The sequence below is a fragment of the Mixophyes fleayi genome, chromosome 1 (genome assembly GCF_038048845.1).
Source record: "Mixophyes fleayi isolate aMixFle1 chromosome 1, aMixFle1.hap1, whole genome shotgun sequence".
NCBI lineage: Eukaryota > Metazoa > Chordata > Amphibia > Anura > Limnodynastidae > Mixophyes > Mixophyes fleayi.
The window spans coordinates 167,248,593-167,267,094 of record NC_134402.1 but is presented as its reverse complement, the minus strand read 5'-3'; the positions used below and the strand labels follow the sequence as shown (position 1 = coordinate 167,267,094).

The window sequence follows — 18,502 nt, the reverse complement described above, 5'->3', positions numbered from 1 at the left end:
CTCAGGTAAAACACAAGTAGTAATGAAGGATGGTTGAGAATTCAAGCAAAGAGGGGACAACTGTTTACAAAAAAAAAAAAAAAAATACCAAAAACTACCAAATTCCATTCACTTATATTTTCATAACGCCACTTCTAAATTTTCACTTTGACCACTGACACAACATTCGCCTGGAAAAGTCCAACTGATGCTTTTACTTTAAATGCTAAATTCTTAATCTGCATGTCTACATCCCACTATATTATCCTGAAACTAATTTTTGCAGAAATGTGCATATATCCCTTTTCATCCATTATTATTGTATTTTGTTATTTTTATTTATTTAATTTTATCATTATTGGTAAACTTTTATTTACATAACAAATATTCCACCTACATTTACTGTAAGGAATGTTCCTACACATGTTAATTAGGAGGAATATCAAGGGTTTTTTTATAACAATATTTTAAGTATTTACATAAAAAGCCTTATTCCAAAAACCTTAAGTTTTGGCTTACCTGTTCGCGTTGTTGAATTTCTGTATTACTTTTATCATTACCAACAGACGATGAAAATGTACTAGTATTAGGTGACGCATAACCACCTAAGGTGAGAAAACAAAAAAAAGTATAGAAGCTGTTAAACAAGAAAAACTTTCTAAATGCTTTGGTTTTTATATAAACATTCAATGTAAAGTCAAATTCTGGTGTTGTACTTCGTATTAGCCATAGCAGAAACCGCACTGCTCTTCAATACAAAATAATGTTCATAATCTACGTTATTATGCAATTTCCAGGGTAAAGAGGATTTTTATACTTCTGATAAATCTGTTTCTCGGATTCCATCTGGGGGACACGGCTACCAAGGGTTGTATGAGGGGAGTGTGGAGTTGGCACTTAACTAGTTAACTTGTGTAATGTATCAAAGCTGACTGACCCCTCCCCTCTGTAACCCTCTGCAGCTTCTCAGTTTAATTATAAAGCCCCAAGAAAGATAGGCCAAACAACCAAATAACATACAGCCAAAGAGCAGAATGGAGGGAACGCAGTGTCCCCCAGATGGAATGTTTAGTATTTTAATCCCCTATTCATTAGCAGTTGTCCGGTTCATTCGCCAAAGAGATCGCACACTGCATACTCTAGTTAGCGATGTTAGGAAATAAATGTTTAAAGTGATACCAACTGTAATATGCAAATAGACTAGTTGAAACTGGATTCTTGGCGGGTAAGTCGGAGCACATCCCCTGGAGAGCTGACCCCCACCTTTGGATATTTTGGTTTGAACTGGCCTATGACCTGCAGTACACTGGACCTTCCTGAAGCCTGGACCAATAGAAGCAAGCCACATCATCTGCATTGTTTTACTGTATTTCTGGCTGCATATAGGCAGGGGCTCTGGGCTTACTGACCAGTCTTCTTTGACCACAGCCTTCGCACCTGAATGACTGTTCACTTGATCCAGAGCGCCTGCGATAAGCAACGGCTGTACTTGTTTTATTTCGCTTATATTATTCTGCTTCTTTTGGCTAATAAATTACTTTGTGCTTTGGAAACACATAGGGATTCGACAATCGTTATTGGATAGCGACAAAACGTGCATAACAGGCCGGTTAGCACTGATGCAAGCCTGCCTAATGGTTGCAATAATCCATCCTACATTGGATTGCTTTAAGGCTGGCCATACTTTTTAGAGAGTCAAACAGGATAAGGAACCTGAGCGTCTAATGTGAGAAATTCTCCTTGCATAAATTCTGAGATCCAAACACTGCATCGAATTCTGTTCGGAAGACGATGCTCCGGGCTGAAACACTGGAACCACAATCTCCAGGTTCATGTGAAAACCCGAGACCACCTTAGGTATGAACGAAGGAATAGTCCGTAGAACTGCTCTATCCTCGTGAAAAACCAAATATGGTTCACGACACGTAATTGCTCCCATATCTGATACTCTACGAGCAAATACAATTACGAGAAGGAACGCTACTTTCCACGTTAAGAACCTTAGATCAGCTGAATGTAACTGTTGAAAAGGAGGCTCCGTAAGCATATTAAGTACCAGGTTGAGATCCCATGGTGCTGTAGGCGAGACATAAGGCAGTTGTATATGCAAATCTCCTTGCAGAAACATCTTAATATTAGGCATGTCCGCCAATCGAAGGTGAAAGAAAACCGAAAGGGCTGAAATTTGTACTTTTAGAGAGCCTAAACGGAGACCTGCATCCAGGCCATCCTGGAGGAATGGCAGAAGACGGTGAAGACGAAAAGGTTGACATATGGCATGGCCTATTCTCATACCATCTGATATAGGTTCGCCAGATGCGGTGGTGGATACGAGCCAGAACTGACCTGCGAGCATGCAACAACGTGTCTACGAGACAAGTTCTCTACGAGGATTCTCTAGGAGAGAATCCTCTAGACCGCCAAAGAATTACCACCAGAATTACTGGGAATCCCCCCTGTCTTACTCCTTTGAAAAAGCAGTCAATCATGGGTAAGGGTGGGAACAGATATCCCAACCGCAAGTCCGGGGCATTATCATGACGTCGACGGCCACCGCCAAGGAGTCCCTTAATCTTGTGCAGCATCTTGGGACCTTCCTTTTGTGCCTCGACGCGATGAGATCCAGGTCTGGAAGACCCCATCTCCGGATAAGTGACAAGAATGCCTCTAGATGGAGTGACCACTCCCCCAGCATCACTGCATGACGACTTAGATAATCTGCCTCCCAGTTCTGGATGTCTGGGATGAACGCAGCTGAGATTGAGGAAATGTACTTTTCTGCCCAGGCAAAGATCTGTGCTGCTATTGACATTGCACCTGCACTTCTGGTTCCGCCATGTATGTAGACATAAGCCACTACTGTGGCATTGTCTGATTGTAACCTGCCTGGAGAACCCCGAAGAAGGGTCTGGGCGCCTCAAAGAGCCACTAGCATGGCCTTCAATTCCAGAATGTTGATAGACAGGGAGGACTCCTGAGTCGACCAAAGGCCTTGAAGGCGTAAGTGAAGGGCTGTAGCCCCCCACCCTTCAAACTGATGTCCGTGGTCACTATAATCCAGGACCACGGGGCAAAGTACCTGCCTGTCGCTAGGTGATCCTGGACCAACCACCACCAAAGAGACTTCTTTGCTTTGGACGACAAATGTATCCTCTGGTGTTCCAAATATTGGTGTGAACCTGACCACTTGGTTAAGAGGTCCCACTGGAGGAAGCAGGAATGGAACCGACCGTAAGGAATTGTCTCGAATGTCGACACCATCTTCCCAAGGAGACGCATGCTTAAGTGAATGGTTGGACTGGGAGTGGCCAGGACCCACATAATTACTTCTCGTTAAGACCTGGCCTTGTCCTCCGGAAGAAACACCTTTTGTTCCCTAGTGTCCATGATGAGCCCCAGGAAGAGAATCAATTGTGATTTTTTTAAGTTTATCAGCCATCCATGGTGCTCCAGGATCCTGATGGTAAGAATCAGGTGAGTTGTAACAAAGTCGCTGATGTGGCCTTGATGAAGAGGTCGTCTACGTTTTCTATTATTTTGATTCCACTGGAACGAAGACATGCTGCAATCACTGTCATAACTTTTGTGAAGACTCTGCGCACTGTGAAAAGACCAAAAGGGAGAGCCCAGAATTGGAAGTGGCTATTCCTACCATGAATCTGAGAACTGACTGATGCCCTTGCCAGATAGGGACATGACAGTAAGCGTCCTTTATGTCTATTGACGCTAAAAATTTGTTTGCCTCCAGTCCATTGATTACTGATCGGAGGAACTCCAAGCGAAATCTGTCCACATTTAGGTGTAGATTTAACATTTTTAAATTTAAAATTGGTCGGAATGAGCCATCCGGTCTCAGGACCAGAATGAGATTTGAGTAAAACCGTCATCTGCTCTGGTCGTCTGATACCAAGCAAATGACTCCTGCAAAAAGAAGAGAAGTGACACAGAGTCGCATCGCCTGTCTCCTTTCTAGACTGTGGGGTAAGGATGTTGTAAAAAAGCGACAAGGGGCTGGGCCTGACAGGTCTATCATGTACCCTCTTGTAATGATTCAGCAAATCCAACGGTCTTTGGAGGCCGCTATCCACTGTTCCCTGGATAGACTCAACCCGCCCCCCCCCCACACACAATCCTGATGCCGCAAGAAGGGGATGCTGGTTTTTTTCCTGATCTGCATCTTGCAGAGGGGGAGGAACTCTCTCTAAATGAGTGTTCCCTGATACCAGACATTCTGCTTCTGGTCGTCTGACCTCTAGCAAAGTACTCCCCGCGAAAGGGCTGTCTAGAAAAAGCACTTTTGCCATCCGTGGCCTGGCAAATGATATTCTCCAATTCATGCCTGAACAACACTGCACCCGATTAGGGTAAAGTTTCAAACGATTTCTTAGATTCTGTGTCTGCGTCCCAGGACCTCAACCATAGGGTCCTTCTAGCAGCCACCACTGAGGCCGAAATGGTGGACAAAAGAGAGACTGCAATCTGGGCCGCCTCATATAAGTATCCAGACGCCTCTTTCAGATGCAAGGCAAGGAGAAGCAATTCGGAATCTTGCAGTCCCTCGGCCAGCTGTTCTGCCCATGTTTTTATCGCTCTGGCAACCCATGCCAATGAAAACATGGGCCTAAAGGAAGTGCCTGCCGCTACATAGATAGATATTAGATAACCCTCAACCTTGCAGTCAGTAGTATCCTGTAGGGCTGCAGTTCTCGCATCGGAAGCGTAGTGGGACGAGCTAAGCGAGCTACCAGTGAATAAACTTTTGGGATCAGCTCACATCGGGCCAGATCCACCTCCTTTAACGGGTACAGGGTAAGGAATATCCTTGGAAAAATAAATTTCCGTTCTGGCTGTTTCCAAACAGTTTCTGCAATGTCTGTGAGTTCCATTGACGGAGGAACCTGAATAGCGTGCATTCTCATTTTTTTTAAAAGACCCTGATCCGAAGATTTGGGTTCATCCAAAATCCATAAGATCCAGAGCTTGTAACATAGTCACATAGTTGATGAGGTTCAAAAAAAAAAAAAGACATCAGTAAATCAAGTTCAACCTATTTTGGATCTCCTGCGATCCTGCACTTATATTTGAAATTCAGAGAGTAAGCAACCGTCAATCAGTTTCAATTGTGAAAATCCCGCCAGCCCCAATATTGCAGTCCTATTTTTACCCTCTATCCACTACTATCCTTCATATTAATTAACGGTCGTATACCTGGATACACTTTTCCCGCAAAAATTTGTCTAACCCTTTCTTAAACATATCTATTCAATCTGCCATCACAACCTTCCCTGGCAATGAATTCCATATCTTGACTGCCCTTACTGTAAAGAACCCCTTCCTTTGCTGGTTGTGAAATTTCCTCTCCTCTAACCTTAGGGGGTGACCGCGTGTCCGGTGTATAGTCCTTGGGGTAAAAAGTTTCCATGAAAGTTCTCTGTATTGACCGTTAATGTATTTGTACATAGTAATTATATCTCCCCTTAGACGCCTCTTTTCTAAAGTAAACATGCCTAAATTGGCTAACCTTTCCTCATAACTTAATGACTCCATACCCTTTAGCAATTTTGTCGCCCTTCTCTGAACCTTTTCTAGTTCCAAATATTCTATTTTATAGTGTGGTGCCCAGAACTGTACTGCATATTCAAGATGAGGTCTTACCAACGATTTATACAGTGGCAAAATTACACCGACTTTCCTTGCATCTATGTTGAACCTCATATCCCATTTGGCCGCCCAATCCTCCAGTTCATTTAAGTCCCTCTGTAGAGAAGCTACATCTTGCTCTGATTTTATTACCTTACAGAGTTTAGTGTCATCTGCAAAAATAGAAACTTTACTCTCTAAACCATCACCAAGGTTATTAACCTTGAGGTACTCCCCTTAAAACTTTTCACCAATTAGAAAATGTTCCATTTATCACAACTCTCTGTTCCCTATTCTCTAACGAGATTTCAATCAAAGTACAAATGTTGTTTCCTAGACACAGTTCCCTAATTTTGTAAACCAACCTCTTGTGTGGCACTGTATCAAAGGCCTTTGCAAAATCTAAGTAGTCCACATCTACTGTGCTGCCCTGGTCTAAGTTCACACTAACTTCCTTGCAGAAAATAATTAGATTAGTTTGACATGACCTATACCTCACAAATCCATGTCGATTCCCACTAATAATCTTATTGCACACCAAGTAATCCTGAATACAACCCCTAAATATACCTTCCAGTAGTTTCCCCACTATTGATGTCAGGCTTACAGGTCTATAATTCCCTGGTTGTGATCTCGTCCCCTTTTTAAACAACGGTACCACATCTGCTATTCGCCAATCACTTGAAACTGAGACCGATTAGATTGAATCTCTGAAAATTAAGAATAGTGGTCTAGCATTTCTGAGATTAGCTCCAGAAGGACCCTTGGGTGTATGCCATCTGGACCTGGAGCTTTATTTATCTTAATATTCTTCACTCACTTTGGACTTCTTCCTCTGACAACCAAGTATTAATTAATGGTATGGTTTCATTTCCATTTTTCTGTATTATTCCTACCATTTGTTCCTCTCTAGTAAATACTGGATAAAGGAAATTGTTTAATACCTCTGCTTTTTCCCTACTATCATTTATCAATTTATCAATCTCACTTGTTATATTATCTTTTTTTAATCCTTTTGCCATTTATATACTTAATAAACTTGTTGGGGTTTGTCTTACTTTCTTTTGCAACTTGCTTTTCATTTTCTAATTTAGCCAATCTAATTTCCTATTTGCATGTTTTATTACATTCTTTGGGGAAACTTCAGACTTAAACAATTCTAGACAGCTTCAGTTCTCTCATCGCTACCACTCAGAGCCGCTACTACACCTGTGACTCATCAGCTGTTACCTCCGCTACTTCAGTTTGCTCTCAGTCATCTGCTGTGTTGAATTATTGCTGCTCCAGCACTGCTACTACCATCTCCAGTGTACTTCATCGCGACAGCTTCAGTTCTCTCATCGCTACCGCTCAGAGCCGCTGCTACTATTATGACTCATCAGCTGTTCTCCCTAAAGCTACCTCTGCTTTCCCGTGTGTGCTCAGCATAACTCCAATGCTGTACTCCTGCTGTTCCAGTGTCTCTACCCGCTTCGCCTGGCTCCTCCACACTGTTCTGCTGTTCACCCACTCACAGGGCCGCTACCTGCAGGTTTGGTGCCGCAAAGACCATACCTCCTTGCGGGGGTACCTGGTGAAAACCACCTGCCTGTTAGACTCTGCGCCTGTGGGTGGGCCAAGCCATGTTCAGCAGAGCCTAGAGATCTATTTTCTATGAGCCAACCGCGACACCTATAATATAATACTGCTCATTCATAGCTACTAGTTCTAACTCCCCCATTTTACCTGTAAGACTTATTGCATTTGCAAGCATACACTTAAGTCTATTACCTCCCTTAGGTATTTCTTTTTGCTTTAAAAAGGGCCTCTCATTATGGGCTATGCTTCCCTTTCCCCCCCAATCCACCCCCCTTCACTATTGTTAAATTCCTCCTTACTACTCTCAATATTTATCCCATAAATACTTGCTTGCCCTACCCCCCGAAGCCTAGTTTAAAATCTCCTCCAACCTTCTAACCATCCTCTCCCCTAGCACAGCAACCCCCTCCTCATTCAGGTGCAATCCATCTAGACAATAGAGGTGGCAACTGACCGAGAAATCAGCCTAGTGCTCTGAGAATCTAAAACCCTCCTTCCAACACCAATCTTTTAGCCACGCATTAACCTCCCTAATTTCCCGCTGCCTTCATGGACTAGCGCGTGGCACTGGCAGTATTTCTGAAAATACTACCTTGGATGTCCTTGCCTTAAGTTTGCAACCTATGTCCCTGAAATCACTCTTTAGGACACACCTTCTTCCTCTAACTCGGTCATTGGTGCCAACATGCACCAAAACCGCTGGGTCATTCCCAGCCCATCCCAACAATCTGTCCACCCGATCCGCAATATGCCGAGCCCGAGCACCCGGGAGACAACACACTGTTCGGCATGCACGGTCCTGGTAACAGATTGCCCTATCTACCTTCCTAATAATTGAATCCCCTACCACCACTATCTGCTTGGGTCCCTGAGTAACTTTGATCCCCTCTATGCTGGAGAGACCGTTCCCTTGGTTGCTAGAGGAAGCAGTCTCACCCAACTCTACCAATTCTGAACTGCCTTCCACAGTATCTTCATCCAATCTGGCAAATCTGCTGGGATTGCTTAGCTCAGAACTGGCCTGCCTCTTCCTCCCTCTGCTAATCCTAGTAACTGTTACCTAGCTGCCTACCTGTGCATCCTCCTCTGTCTCTGCTCCACCCTGCTCAGCTAACGCATCAATGGTGAGCTGTAAACTCTGCTACAGGTTGGCAATCTCTATCAATGTTGCAATGGTCTGCTTTAGATCAGTTATTATGGCTAACCTAACTTCTTGTAGCCTACAGTGAATGAGAGTACTAACCTTTGCTAGCCACTTACCAGATTAAACCCCTTCCTGGATTCAACTCCTTACTGGATCTAACTCCACACTTTAAACAAACAGCACTTGAAATCACAAGCTCATTGAAATCGCTTACCACCACCTGTTAAATAGAGCTTGCACTAACCAGCTGTAACAATTTATGCAATTAAACCACGCCCACTAGCTCTAACAGAAGACGGCTAAAATCAGATAGTCAATGCCCTGATATCTAAGGGAATCTTCCTGGTCCGTGATATCTGTAAAATTTGATTCAAAAATAAGCTCACCCTCCTTTTCTGATGATCTCTCAGAATCAGAGAGGGAAGACTTGCAGACCGAAGACTCTTATTTCTAGAAAGTACTGGTGTTGGTGCTTCTAGAAAGCAGTTTAATCTATCTAGGCCTCTTACCAAGGATGAGGACCAAGCTGGTTCTCCAGAGGAAGATAGAACCATGTGGATTTTCTCCTTCTTCTTTAAGGATTTATACCCTTCAATATACCTGCTGTTTAAGACCTATGATAGACTTAGGATGCATATTGTCTGCCAGATATATTATTTTATTTATTGATTGATTTGGACATTAGTCTGATTTACAGGTTATGCTACACTGTTAGTCACCTTTACTTATTATGTTTTCAGATTAGACTTGTTGTCTAGTAACTTCTCTATATTAGTTATCAACACTGATTCACTGTTTATTTATTTTACTCACTTACCTTCTATTATCATAATAGATCATACTTGATTAAATACCCTTTAATCAAAGTCTATTGAATGTCACACTATCACTATTACACTATATAATATATTCTGATAACATATATTATATTTAATTACATCTATATCACTTACCTGTATAGTTAAACACTTATTTAACCACTAGTTCAGTTTTATGTCTCAGATCAAGTAATTTCTCTTATTTTGGACTGGCCCATTGTGCTTTCTTATCACAGTCTTTATCACAGTGTTATTTGTTAAACTTCCAGGATATTATCCACCTCAGATACAGTGTGATATGATTAAACACTTTTCTTTGTATACAATTGCCTCGTAAATATGCATTTGAGGGCGGTTTGTATTACTCGATAACATAGCAGTTACAAGGACTAGCACTTTTGATTGCCTTCATGAGGTGTCTGTCATGTTTCCTTGGCCACTGTTACCATAAACGTCTCTAGGCCTAACGTCATAATAGGCGTGTCTTAGATCTTTAAATATCGAATGGAATCGGCTTGCCTGTGACAAAGCTCATTAGCGAAACTCGCGCTGGCGTTTCTATGTCCGATGTTTCTATTTAATGCCTGATATTTAGTAATAGTTTAGGTTATGCGAGTGCCTGAGTTTGGATTGATTATAACAATTATCGGTAGAGACCCCGCTCTTTAGGCTTCAGATGCCTTAGCGATATTAACAGAAAGGTTTACTATCCAACTTACTACCTCCAAGGCTGTCAAGCATTAAGATACTATCTGATTTGGGGTTTCTTGCTAGTGAGGAACAATTATGTTGTAATTGAACCATCTATACACAAATTCTCAGTTAGGATAAGCCTGTTCCCTACTGAATACCACACATTATTACCAGTTATAGATGGTGATAAGATCCATTCATGAACGGAAATTATTTGTAAGGACACTATTTTGACTGCCTTGATTTAAAGTTAATTATATCACTCAGCATGACAACGATGTAATATATTTAAATAGAGGCATTCATTTAATTTTATTATGGAGTATAATTGACTGGTATTTGAGGGGTTTATAAAAAATTACTAGATGAACTCAAAATAACTAGCATGGTATTTATTAACTCCAATAAAGTTTAACAGCGCCACAGTCTAGCATTCAGTTGTAGTTTTAACAGTATATGACTTATTGGTTCAACAATTAATTCACTTTGTGGTTTTTATTATTTCGCTAATCAACTTGTTACCTAATAAAGATTTGATAATACAAATATTTTAATATGCTTTTGCCCTCAGAGTGCCCTGGTACACATATTCTCTTTCTCTCTCTCTTTTTGTAATTATAACATACAATGTGTAGGTGCACCTATCCTAGCCCAAACTAATCTGCAATTATTAAAATGAATTATGGTCTCATCATTAGTATATGATATCGATGGAGATAATAAGTCAAATTGATTTTTACTAGGATATAGGGCTTACCCAGTGCGGTACACTTACAGTTCTCCAGAGGAAGAGCCTGGGTTAGTGGGCAATGATGATGTACTCGCCAAAGCTACTTCAAATGTCCCTGCGGTCACTGGCATTCCTGCAGTCACAGGGAGGGCAGTTTGTACCGAAGCAGCAGGGAGAACAGCAAAAACTGCTGTTAGCCCTGTGGGCTTAGTAAACAGTTGGACCAGTGTAGTAACCGACTCTGCCAGGAAAGCTGCCTATGCTGGTTCTTCTGGGAGTGGTAGTACGTTAATCTGGGCCTGCGTACTGTGGGTTCCTGCGTCACAGTCAGTACAAAGTGCCCACGGGTTCTTTTGTTCAATAGGCAACTTTACTTTGCATTTTGAACATGTGAAATATTTGGAAGAGGTGCATTTTTTATCAGACATTTTTAAGAGGAAAACACACTGAAGCAACAGAATTCAGTCGCAAAAAGTATAGTGTGGAAAAAATACAAGAATACTAACTAATCTATTACAGACAAGATATACCTTGTAACAAGCAATATGAAAAATGTAAGCTGTCTAAGTAGAATCTAATATACTTTTAATCCAGCAGCAACACAATAATCATATATATATATATATATATATATATATATATATATATATATATATATATATATATATATATATATCTCCAGTCTGAATATAAGATATAGTACTGCTACTTAGCTTTCCAGATAAGTCAGATAAGGGGGAGAGGAGTCAATCAGCCGTGTCACTTGATGTGCTGAGCAGAGTCTGCGGTCTTCCCGGGCAATCTCTTAGCGCCAACTGGGAGAATCCAAGCGTGCAAGAAAACGGAGGTGGGAGCTCCTGGTCCGAAAACAGAGGCTATGGTGCTATTATTTTAACAGCCCGCCGCTGCTTAATCCTCCGTTGGCATTCCAGACCGATTTTAGCAGCTTAGACCAATATTCCCCCCTCCTTTGCCTGAGGAGCGAACTTGGTATGGTCCCACAAGATGGAGCCCGCCATCGCTCCGAGTACCGGCACTTTATGCCTGTCAGGCAGCGCTGGTATGTCGGGAAGCCGAATGTGTGACAGCGGCTTCATAAAGCCGCCTGTCAGCACTAAACACTACCAGTGCTGTCAGTGAGAGCCGTCCAGCTCTCACAAGACAGTGTAGTGTGGCTGCATAAACATATAGGTAGAACACATTCCTCGGATAGAAGAGGAAAAAAAACTTCCTAAAATAAAAATTTTAAAAAAAATGAAAAATAAAAAATAAAAGTAAAAGCTAACTAGCAGAAAAAAATAAGCCCAAATCCCTTGTGCAATTAATCTAAACTGAGGAGCTGCAATGTACCCCAGATAGGATGAAAAAGTAAAGGAATTTATATCCTTGCATGACTGAATTAGGTGATTACTATTAGCATACAGCAGACCAGTTATGGACTATTAAAAGATTTGGGGAAACCAATCTGAGCCTCAGTGATAACAAAAATTCCAGATTTCATCTCAACTTAGTAAGCTACTAATTAATAGTTCAGATTTGCAGTAATAGGTAGAACAGATAACAATGAACACATAAGACATGTAACTAGTCAGAATAATTAAAATAGAATTTTTACACATACGTTTAATCAATTTCTCCAAATCCATTAGGGGACACAGGCTACATATGCGCAGAGTTAAAAGATCAAGGTGAGTTCATTTTTAAACATTCTACTAGTTGTCAATAAAGAGACCATGCCGTGCCACCCAAAAAGCACTCACACCTACTTCCGGGTCTGTGACGTTATTACCAACAGCCCCCAGGCGAAACGTATGTCTGGTGAGACATCTCATAGTTAAAAGGAGTGCTGATCTGGTGTCTTTACTCGTGGAGCTACAGATTACCAAGCAGGAGATACACAGAGAGGGAAGAAGCAACTACCAAACAGGGATCAGAAATGGATTAGACACTCCCAACACGAATTAAGTGCATATAGGGGGCTTACAACTGAGTAACTCCCACCTGAATCAGCCCTTCAAGGAAAAAAATGAAGACTGCCCCCACTAAGAGGCAGCCACCCTGGGGTCCACTGCAACTTCTTAACCATCCCTCTCCCATCACTGTGCTGGAAGAGGGTTATAATCACCATCTGCAGATTCTTTGATGCGCAATGAAGCTGTGGCTGCCGTTTTGCAGCCGCTGTACAGGACCCAAGACACAGCCTGCAATGGCTGTGACAGGCTCCCCTGGAGGCATTCAGCCTTGGAAGCAAGTGTGGCGGAAGTAGCACACTGCCTTCCGTGCAGTGAGCTGCCCTATATATACCCACCCACCAGTGTTCTCCCCAGAAAATTTTGCCAGCCGGGTGGTGGCAGTTGTAATACTTTGTAACAATATTAAAAAATGTTGTAGGCTATTGCCCACACCTGCCAGCACTGGTCAGTAACACACACTGCTGGCTGTAGTACCTGTTCTAATAGGAGAAACAATGGTTTATTCTATTATAATAGGACTCTGTTGGGCTTCAAGCACCCGGGAAATAGATGGTGGGGAGAACACAGGCTACCATACAGGACTCAGAATAACGCCAATGGGGTTCCATTTAAGAGGAATGAATGAATGAAAAAAAAAAAAAAAAACACATGCCCTACAGGGCTGGGGACTTAAAACTAAACTGGTGCATTACATAAGACAGGTATACAGGGGGTGGAGCTACTAACAACTGTTGAAGTCGTATAATTGGATGAACGAAAGTATATTGGTTTAATATTGGTTTGCCGTGCATATTGCGAAGCGTACGCCACGTGTTACGTGACGTGGTGCGTTCGCACGGTAAAATACGCACGCACACACTCGCATTACAACAGTTAGTTATTTATATAATTTCATATTGGTTCTGTTACACTGTAATTCAGGAGCAGATAGTATTCGGTTTATTATTAGTCTATATATATATATGTATATATATATATATATATATATATATATATATATATATATATATATATATTGATTATATGTACATTGTAGTGTTATTAAAGGTTTAGGTAATAGGAAAGGTGTCATGCCTGATATCATATTGAAGCCCTAATCATCAGCAGCTGTCCGGTGCAGTCTGCGAAGCGATAGCACATTGCATACTTTAGTTATTGATATTAGAGAGTAAAACCTTTGTATGATACTGGCTATGAAAAGGAGCAGACCCCCTGGAGAGAAGACCCCCACCTTTGGATTCCTTAGATTGAATCAACCTATTACCTGTCTGGCCTGGACCCACCCAACGTCTGGACCTATAGAAACAATCTACGTCATCTCTATTGTTCACAATGAAACACTGACTGTATATATATTAGTTGCATCTCACTGGGGCCTCAGTCAACTCTGACACAATATTCTATACAGAATATTGTCCATCGGGTCCCGTGGGTGCGCAAGCGAGCGCAAGCGATTGCATTGGTATGTACTTATCTTTTGGTATTGGCTGTGCTGTACTGTACTTTATCATGATATAATAATGTATTGAATTATTGACTATTTACATCTGTTAAAAATAAATCACTTTGTGCTTTGGACACACATTCAATTGATTGGGCAATGCTTATTTTAAAACGATAGAATTACTTTAATAATATGGGGGCTCGTGAGTTAGGAATTACGTTACCGGCAGGTATGCAACGCTTACGATATTCGGTTCCTCAACAAAGGGTGGATGGACGGACGCGTCGTATAAAGCAGGAAAGAACGTAATACGTCTAATACCTGTGGTTCACTGTGTGTTGCGAAACCGAATGTCCGTTGTTGTATAGACTGAAGGAACGCTAATTAGAATCTAGGGACAAGAAAGAAAAATGTTTCTTTTTATTGTCGTTTTAATGGTTTAAAGTGTATTGCATTGCTGTGCGTATGTGTACTTCCTGCTGTGCGTACGCAAACTTCCGGTAGATTTGCCACGTGGTTGAACAATTGTTTTGATAGTTATTATACATGCATAGTATAATTACTTGTGAAAGCCTCTGAGACATTATTACTATTGTTGGGAACTTTTGATTTTCTGCGCAGAAAAGGTGTATAGTGTGTGATGTTGTAACTTAGATACACTGTTATATTGTTGAGGTGCTCAGTTGCTGTCTGACGAGGCGGATTGCCCAACTGAAGGACGGTATACAGGGCAGGTATACCGAATGCGAAAACTGGGTTTTCGCAAAGCGCTACCAATAGATCGCAAGGTTTGCTAATAATTAGTATTGGTAGGCAGTGCGATCCGGTCGCACCGTTAGTGCGAATTGGTGAAGCAGCTAGGAGGAATTATACTGGAAAGGCAGGTTGATTGTATCGACTTTGCGCTCCCAGCGATAATAAACTCAGCAGATTTTTGTGGTTGAGCCAGGGTATCGAGGAGCTGATAGCCCTTGGGGCCCACAGTGATATTTCTGTATTAGGGACCCTCGCCAGGGGCGAGAAAAGCGAGTGAGCGCGGCTAAAGGAAATACGTTCACCGAGGATTATAGATCTCTAGCGGTGAGTATAGCAACAGAGTTGAAATTATTTGGTGGAAAGAACAGAGCATTGCGGTGTGTCTGTGTTTCACATTTGGCCGGAAAGAACAGAGCATTGCGGTGTGTCTGTGTTCCAGGTAGAAAGTATATTGTGCAACATGGGTGCTAGGCATACGCTAGAGATTGCCAGTTTACTGCCTAAGGAAGGTCTTATTGAGTCAGCGAGGTTTCTCATGTGTGCAAAATATGGTGCATACGCAACTGTGTATTGTGACACGTGGGTCGAAATGACCAAAGAATGTGATAGGCCTTTCCCAACAACAGGGAGTTTTAATGCAGAGGTGCTAAATACCGTAAAAGATAAAGTACGGTTGATTAAGTCAACGAAAGTGAGAAATGCACATAATCATTGTTTAAAATCGTGGCAAATGGAAGGTAACACGTGGCAGAGCAGCGAACGCACAGCGGAAGTGAGTGTAAGGAAAAACACGTGTTCAGCGGAAGTAAGCGTACCGGAAACAAGCATTCCGGAAGTGTGCGTTGCAAAGCGTGGCGAACTGAGCGCAAACACGCCCCCGATAAATTCGGTCGGGGCGGGCAGTACAGCCAATACCAAAAATGTAAAAACTGTAACTAGTAACTTGTATGTTGTTTTAAGTAACGTTAAAAGTAATGTTTCAGGACAAAGAAGAGGAACGGTCCCACCAGCAGGGGCAGCTGCTGAAAGTGGTGAGAGTAATGAAAAGGTTAACACAGGGGGAGACATCCATTTTACTGCAGCAGCAATTTCAGCAACTAGTTTCAGTGATTTGGTAGACTTACATCCTGTCTGCACAGCAGCAGTTCCCAATGGGAAAGCAGACAGGAATAGTGATGTTCCCTTAAAACATGTAGCAAAGCATGATCCATGCACTAGGTCTGAAACATTTTCAATTTTGTCTGATTTCCCTGATCCTAGGAAAGATTTGACCAAATGTCAGCAGTTTATTAGATATTATGGTAATGTGTATGAGCCAACTAATAACGATTGGCGAGTATTATTGAAGACCTGTCTTCCTCTCAATACTGACATACAAAAGTTCATTAAGGATTGTATGTTGGAGGAGGATGAATCCTTAACCGAGGATGATAATCAGGACAATATTAGACATATAATCACACAGTTGGCCACATATTTCCCAGTGATAGTGGACTGGAGTAAAATTTTTAGTATCCAGCAAAAAGATAGTGAAAATGCAGCAGACTATTTTTGCAGAGCTTTGATAGCAATGGGCAAATATACTGGGGTACCAGACATAAAAGATAATCCATATTACAGAGAGGTTGCTGTTAAAGTTCTAATGGATGGCCTCAGGGAAAACTTAAAAGGAAGGGTGCAAACTTCATTACCATACTGGAAAGGAACCATGTAAGTGCTCTCAGGGAGTCAGCTATAGAACATGATAAAAGTATAAACAAACAGAAAGAGACACTAAGTGATAGGGTAATGATGATAAGTATCCCAGCACTAGAGGGACTGCACACACGACCACCAGAATACAACCCACATAACAGGAAACCCAGAATAGTGAGATGTTACAACTGCCATAAGAAGGGACACATGAGTAGGAACTGTGTAGAGAGAAGAATGAATACCTGGGTTGGAAATCACATAGACATCCACAAAGGAGGCGTACACTTCTCTCAGAGGTTCCCCTTTAATTGATTGCACACTCTGTAACAACTAATATTCTGGGGGAGAAATATAGCCGACTCTAGAGTTAATCTGTGGTGAGCATTAAGGTGCAAAATGTAGAAAGAAACTTATTTTTTTAAAAGTAATCTTTGTTGATTTTGTTTGTTCGTTTTATGTTGTCACATGTTTGTTTTCCTAAATCGCTAGCCGACGGCAAAGAATAGAAATGTTTGTTTTGTTTGCTGTTTTAAGATAACTATCTTGTTTTTCTTTTCACAGATAAAAGGGACACAAAAGAAGTATAGACAAGTGTTTAAAAGGGGTGAGATAGAGAAATAGAAGAATTACTCTTGAAAGACTAATTAACAATAGACAATTGGAACACTCTTTTGTTTTAGGCTGCAGTGACTCATGATAATTTGTTTGGCTGAGAATCATTATCCAACAATGAAGTATGTACATACTTTGCTCCAAAATATCGTTTTATGTATTTCAGAGAAAATATGAGTCACTAAGAGTACATTTTCACATTTCTCTATTATAAGTTAGAAAAGTCCGTTGAAAAGGTATGTAGTCAATGAGATACCGAGTTCTTAATGAACAAATGACGGACGACACTGGATTGCACTGTTAAGAACCCCTAGTCAAGTATGGGGAGGGGTCATAGTTAGCAAATAGCTAAGGGGAACAGAGGAATGAATACAGCCATTTCCCCATAGAGTCAGAGTCCAATCCAGCTGTCATTTTGTTGTAAAAAAAAATCTCCCTTTCTACATGTATGTTTGTATTCAAACCTTCGTATTCCCATCATTCATTGCTTTCCTATTTCTCATTCTTTACACAAACGTTAGTCTCTCTCTCTCTCTCTCTCTCTCTCTCTCTCTCCCTATCTCTCTCTCTCCCGCTCCCTCTCTCTCTCTCTACCTCTCTCTCTCCCTCTCTCTTTCTCTCTCTCTCTGCTCTGGTAGAGATAAAATCAGACACAGTCTCAACAATGGGGCTAAAACATATTTTTATGTTTTTACATAAGACAAATTCAGAGATACACACACTAGATTGATATGAGTTACAGAAACAGTCAGGGGTTTTGTTTTCATGTGTATAGAAACTGCTGATTTTAAGCAGAAAGGTTCTGTTGTGGAAATACGATTCATGTGTTATAGATTGCATATCTGTTTTGTTTTTTGTTTTGGCTCGTGCCTCCTGTACAAAAATGTGCCTTTTTATGGATGCACAAAGGGTGGAGACAGGAGATTGCTAGAGGATAGGCATACAGATATGCATCTCTGTGTAGAACATTGGAGTAGGATTTTTTACCACAAGATACGACATAATGTGAAACCCTAGAAAATGTAGAATTTTCATGTTTTATAATTTTCACTGTTAGACAGGCATGTACTGGATACTGTTATATTTGAAGAAAGTGTTATAGAAAGAGACCTCTTGGCCTTTCCCACTTAGTCAAGTAGCTGAATATGAGGTACTGAGAATGACATGTGAGTTGGCAGAGGGAAAATCGATTGATATACATTGGTCTTTAGCATTTTTCTAGTCTAGAGGGCGATGTTGAGGTGACTGAGAAATCGTTTTATAGCAATACCAGCACATGATTAGGACACTACATAGAGGACTTTATACAGGGACACAGTTACCAACGGAAGTAGCTGCTAGTAAGGTCCACACTTACACGCACAACCATACATGGCTGTCACACCAGGGAGAACATAGCTGTCAAATAGACAGCAGGGTTTTATGTGACAGCTAACAAAT

The 18,502-nt window shown here is 41.4% G+C and overlaps 1 protein-coding gene across 25 annotated transcripts in view; it reads right to left on the bottom strand.

Moving 5' to 3' along the window:
- CENPC (centromere protein C) overlaps positions 1-18,502 on the bottom strand; it is a 295,773-nt gene that overhangs the window by 249,151 nt on the left and 28,120 nt on the right. For all 25 annotated transcript variants that reach the window (XM_075203541.1, XM_075203629.1, XM_075203558.1 and 22 more), the window contains exon 4: positions 499-584. In XM_075203541.1, the coding sequence (XP_075059642.1) occupies positions 499-584 (86 nt within the window). The remainder of the gene's footprint in view (positions 1-498; positions 585-18,502) is intronic.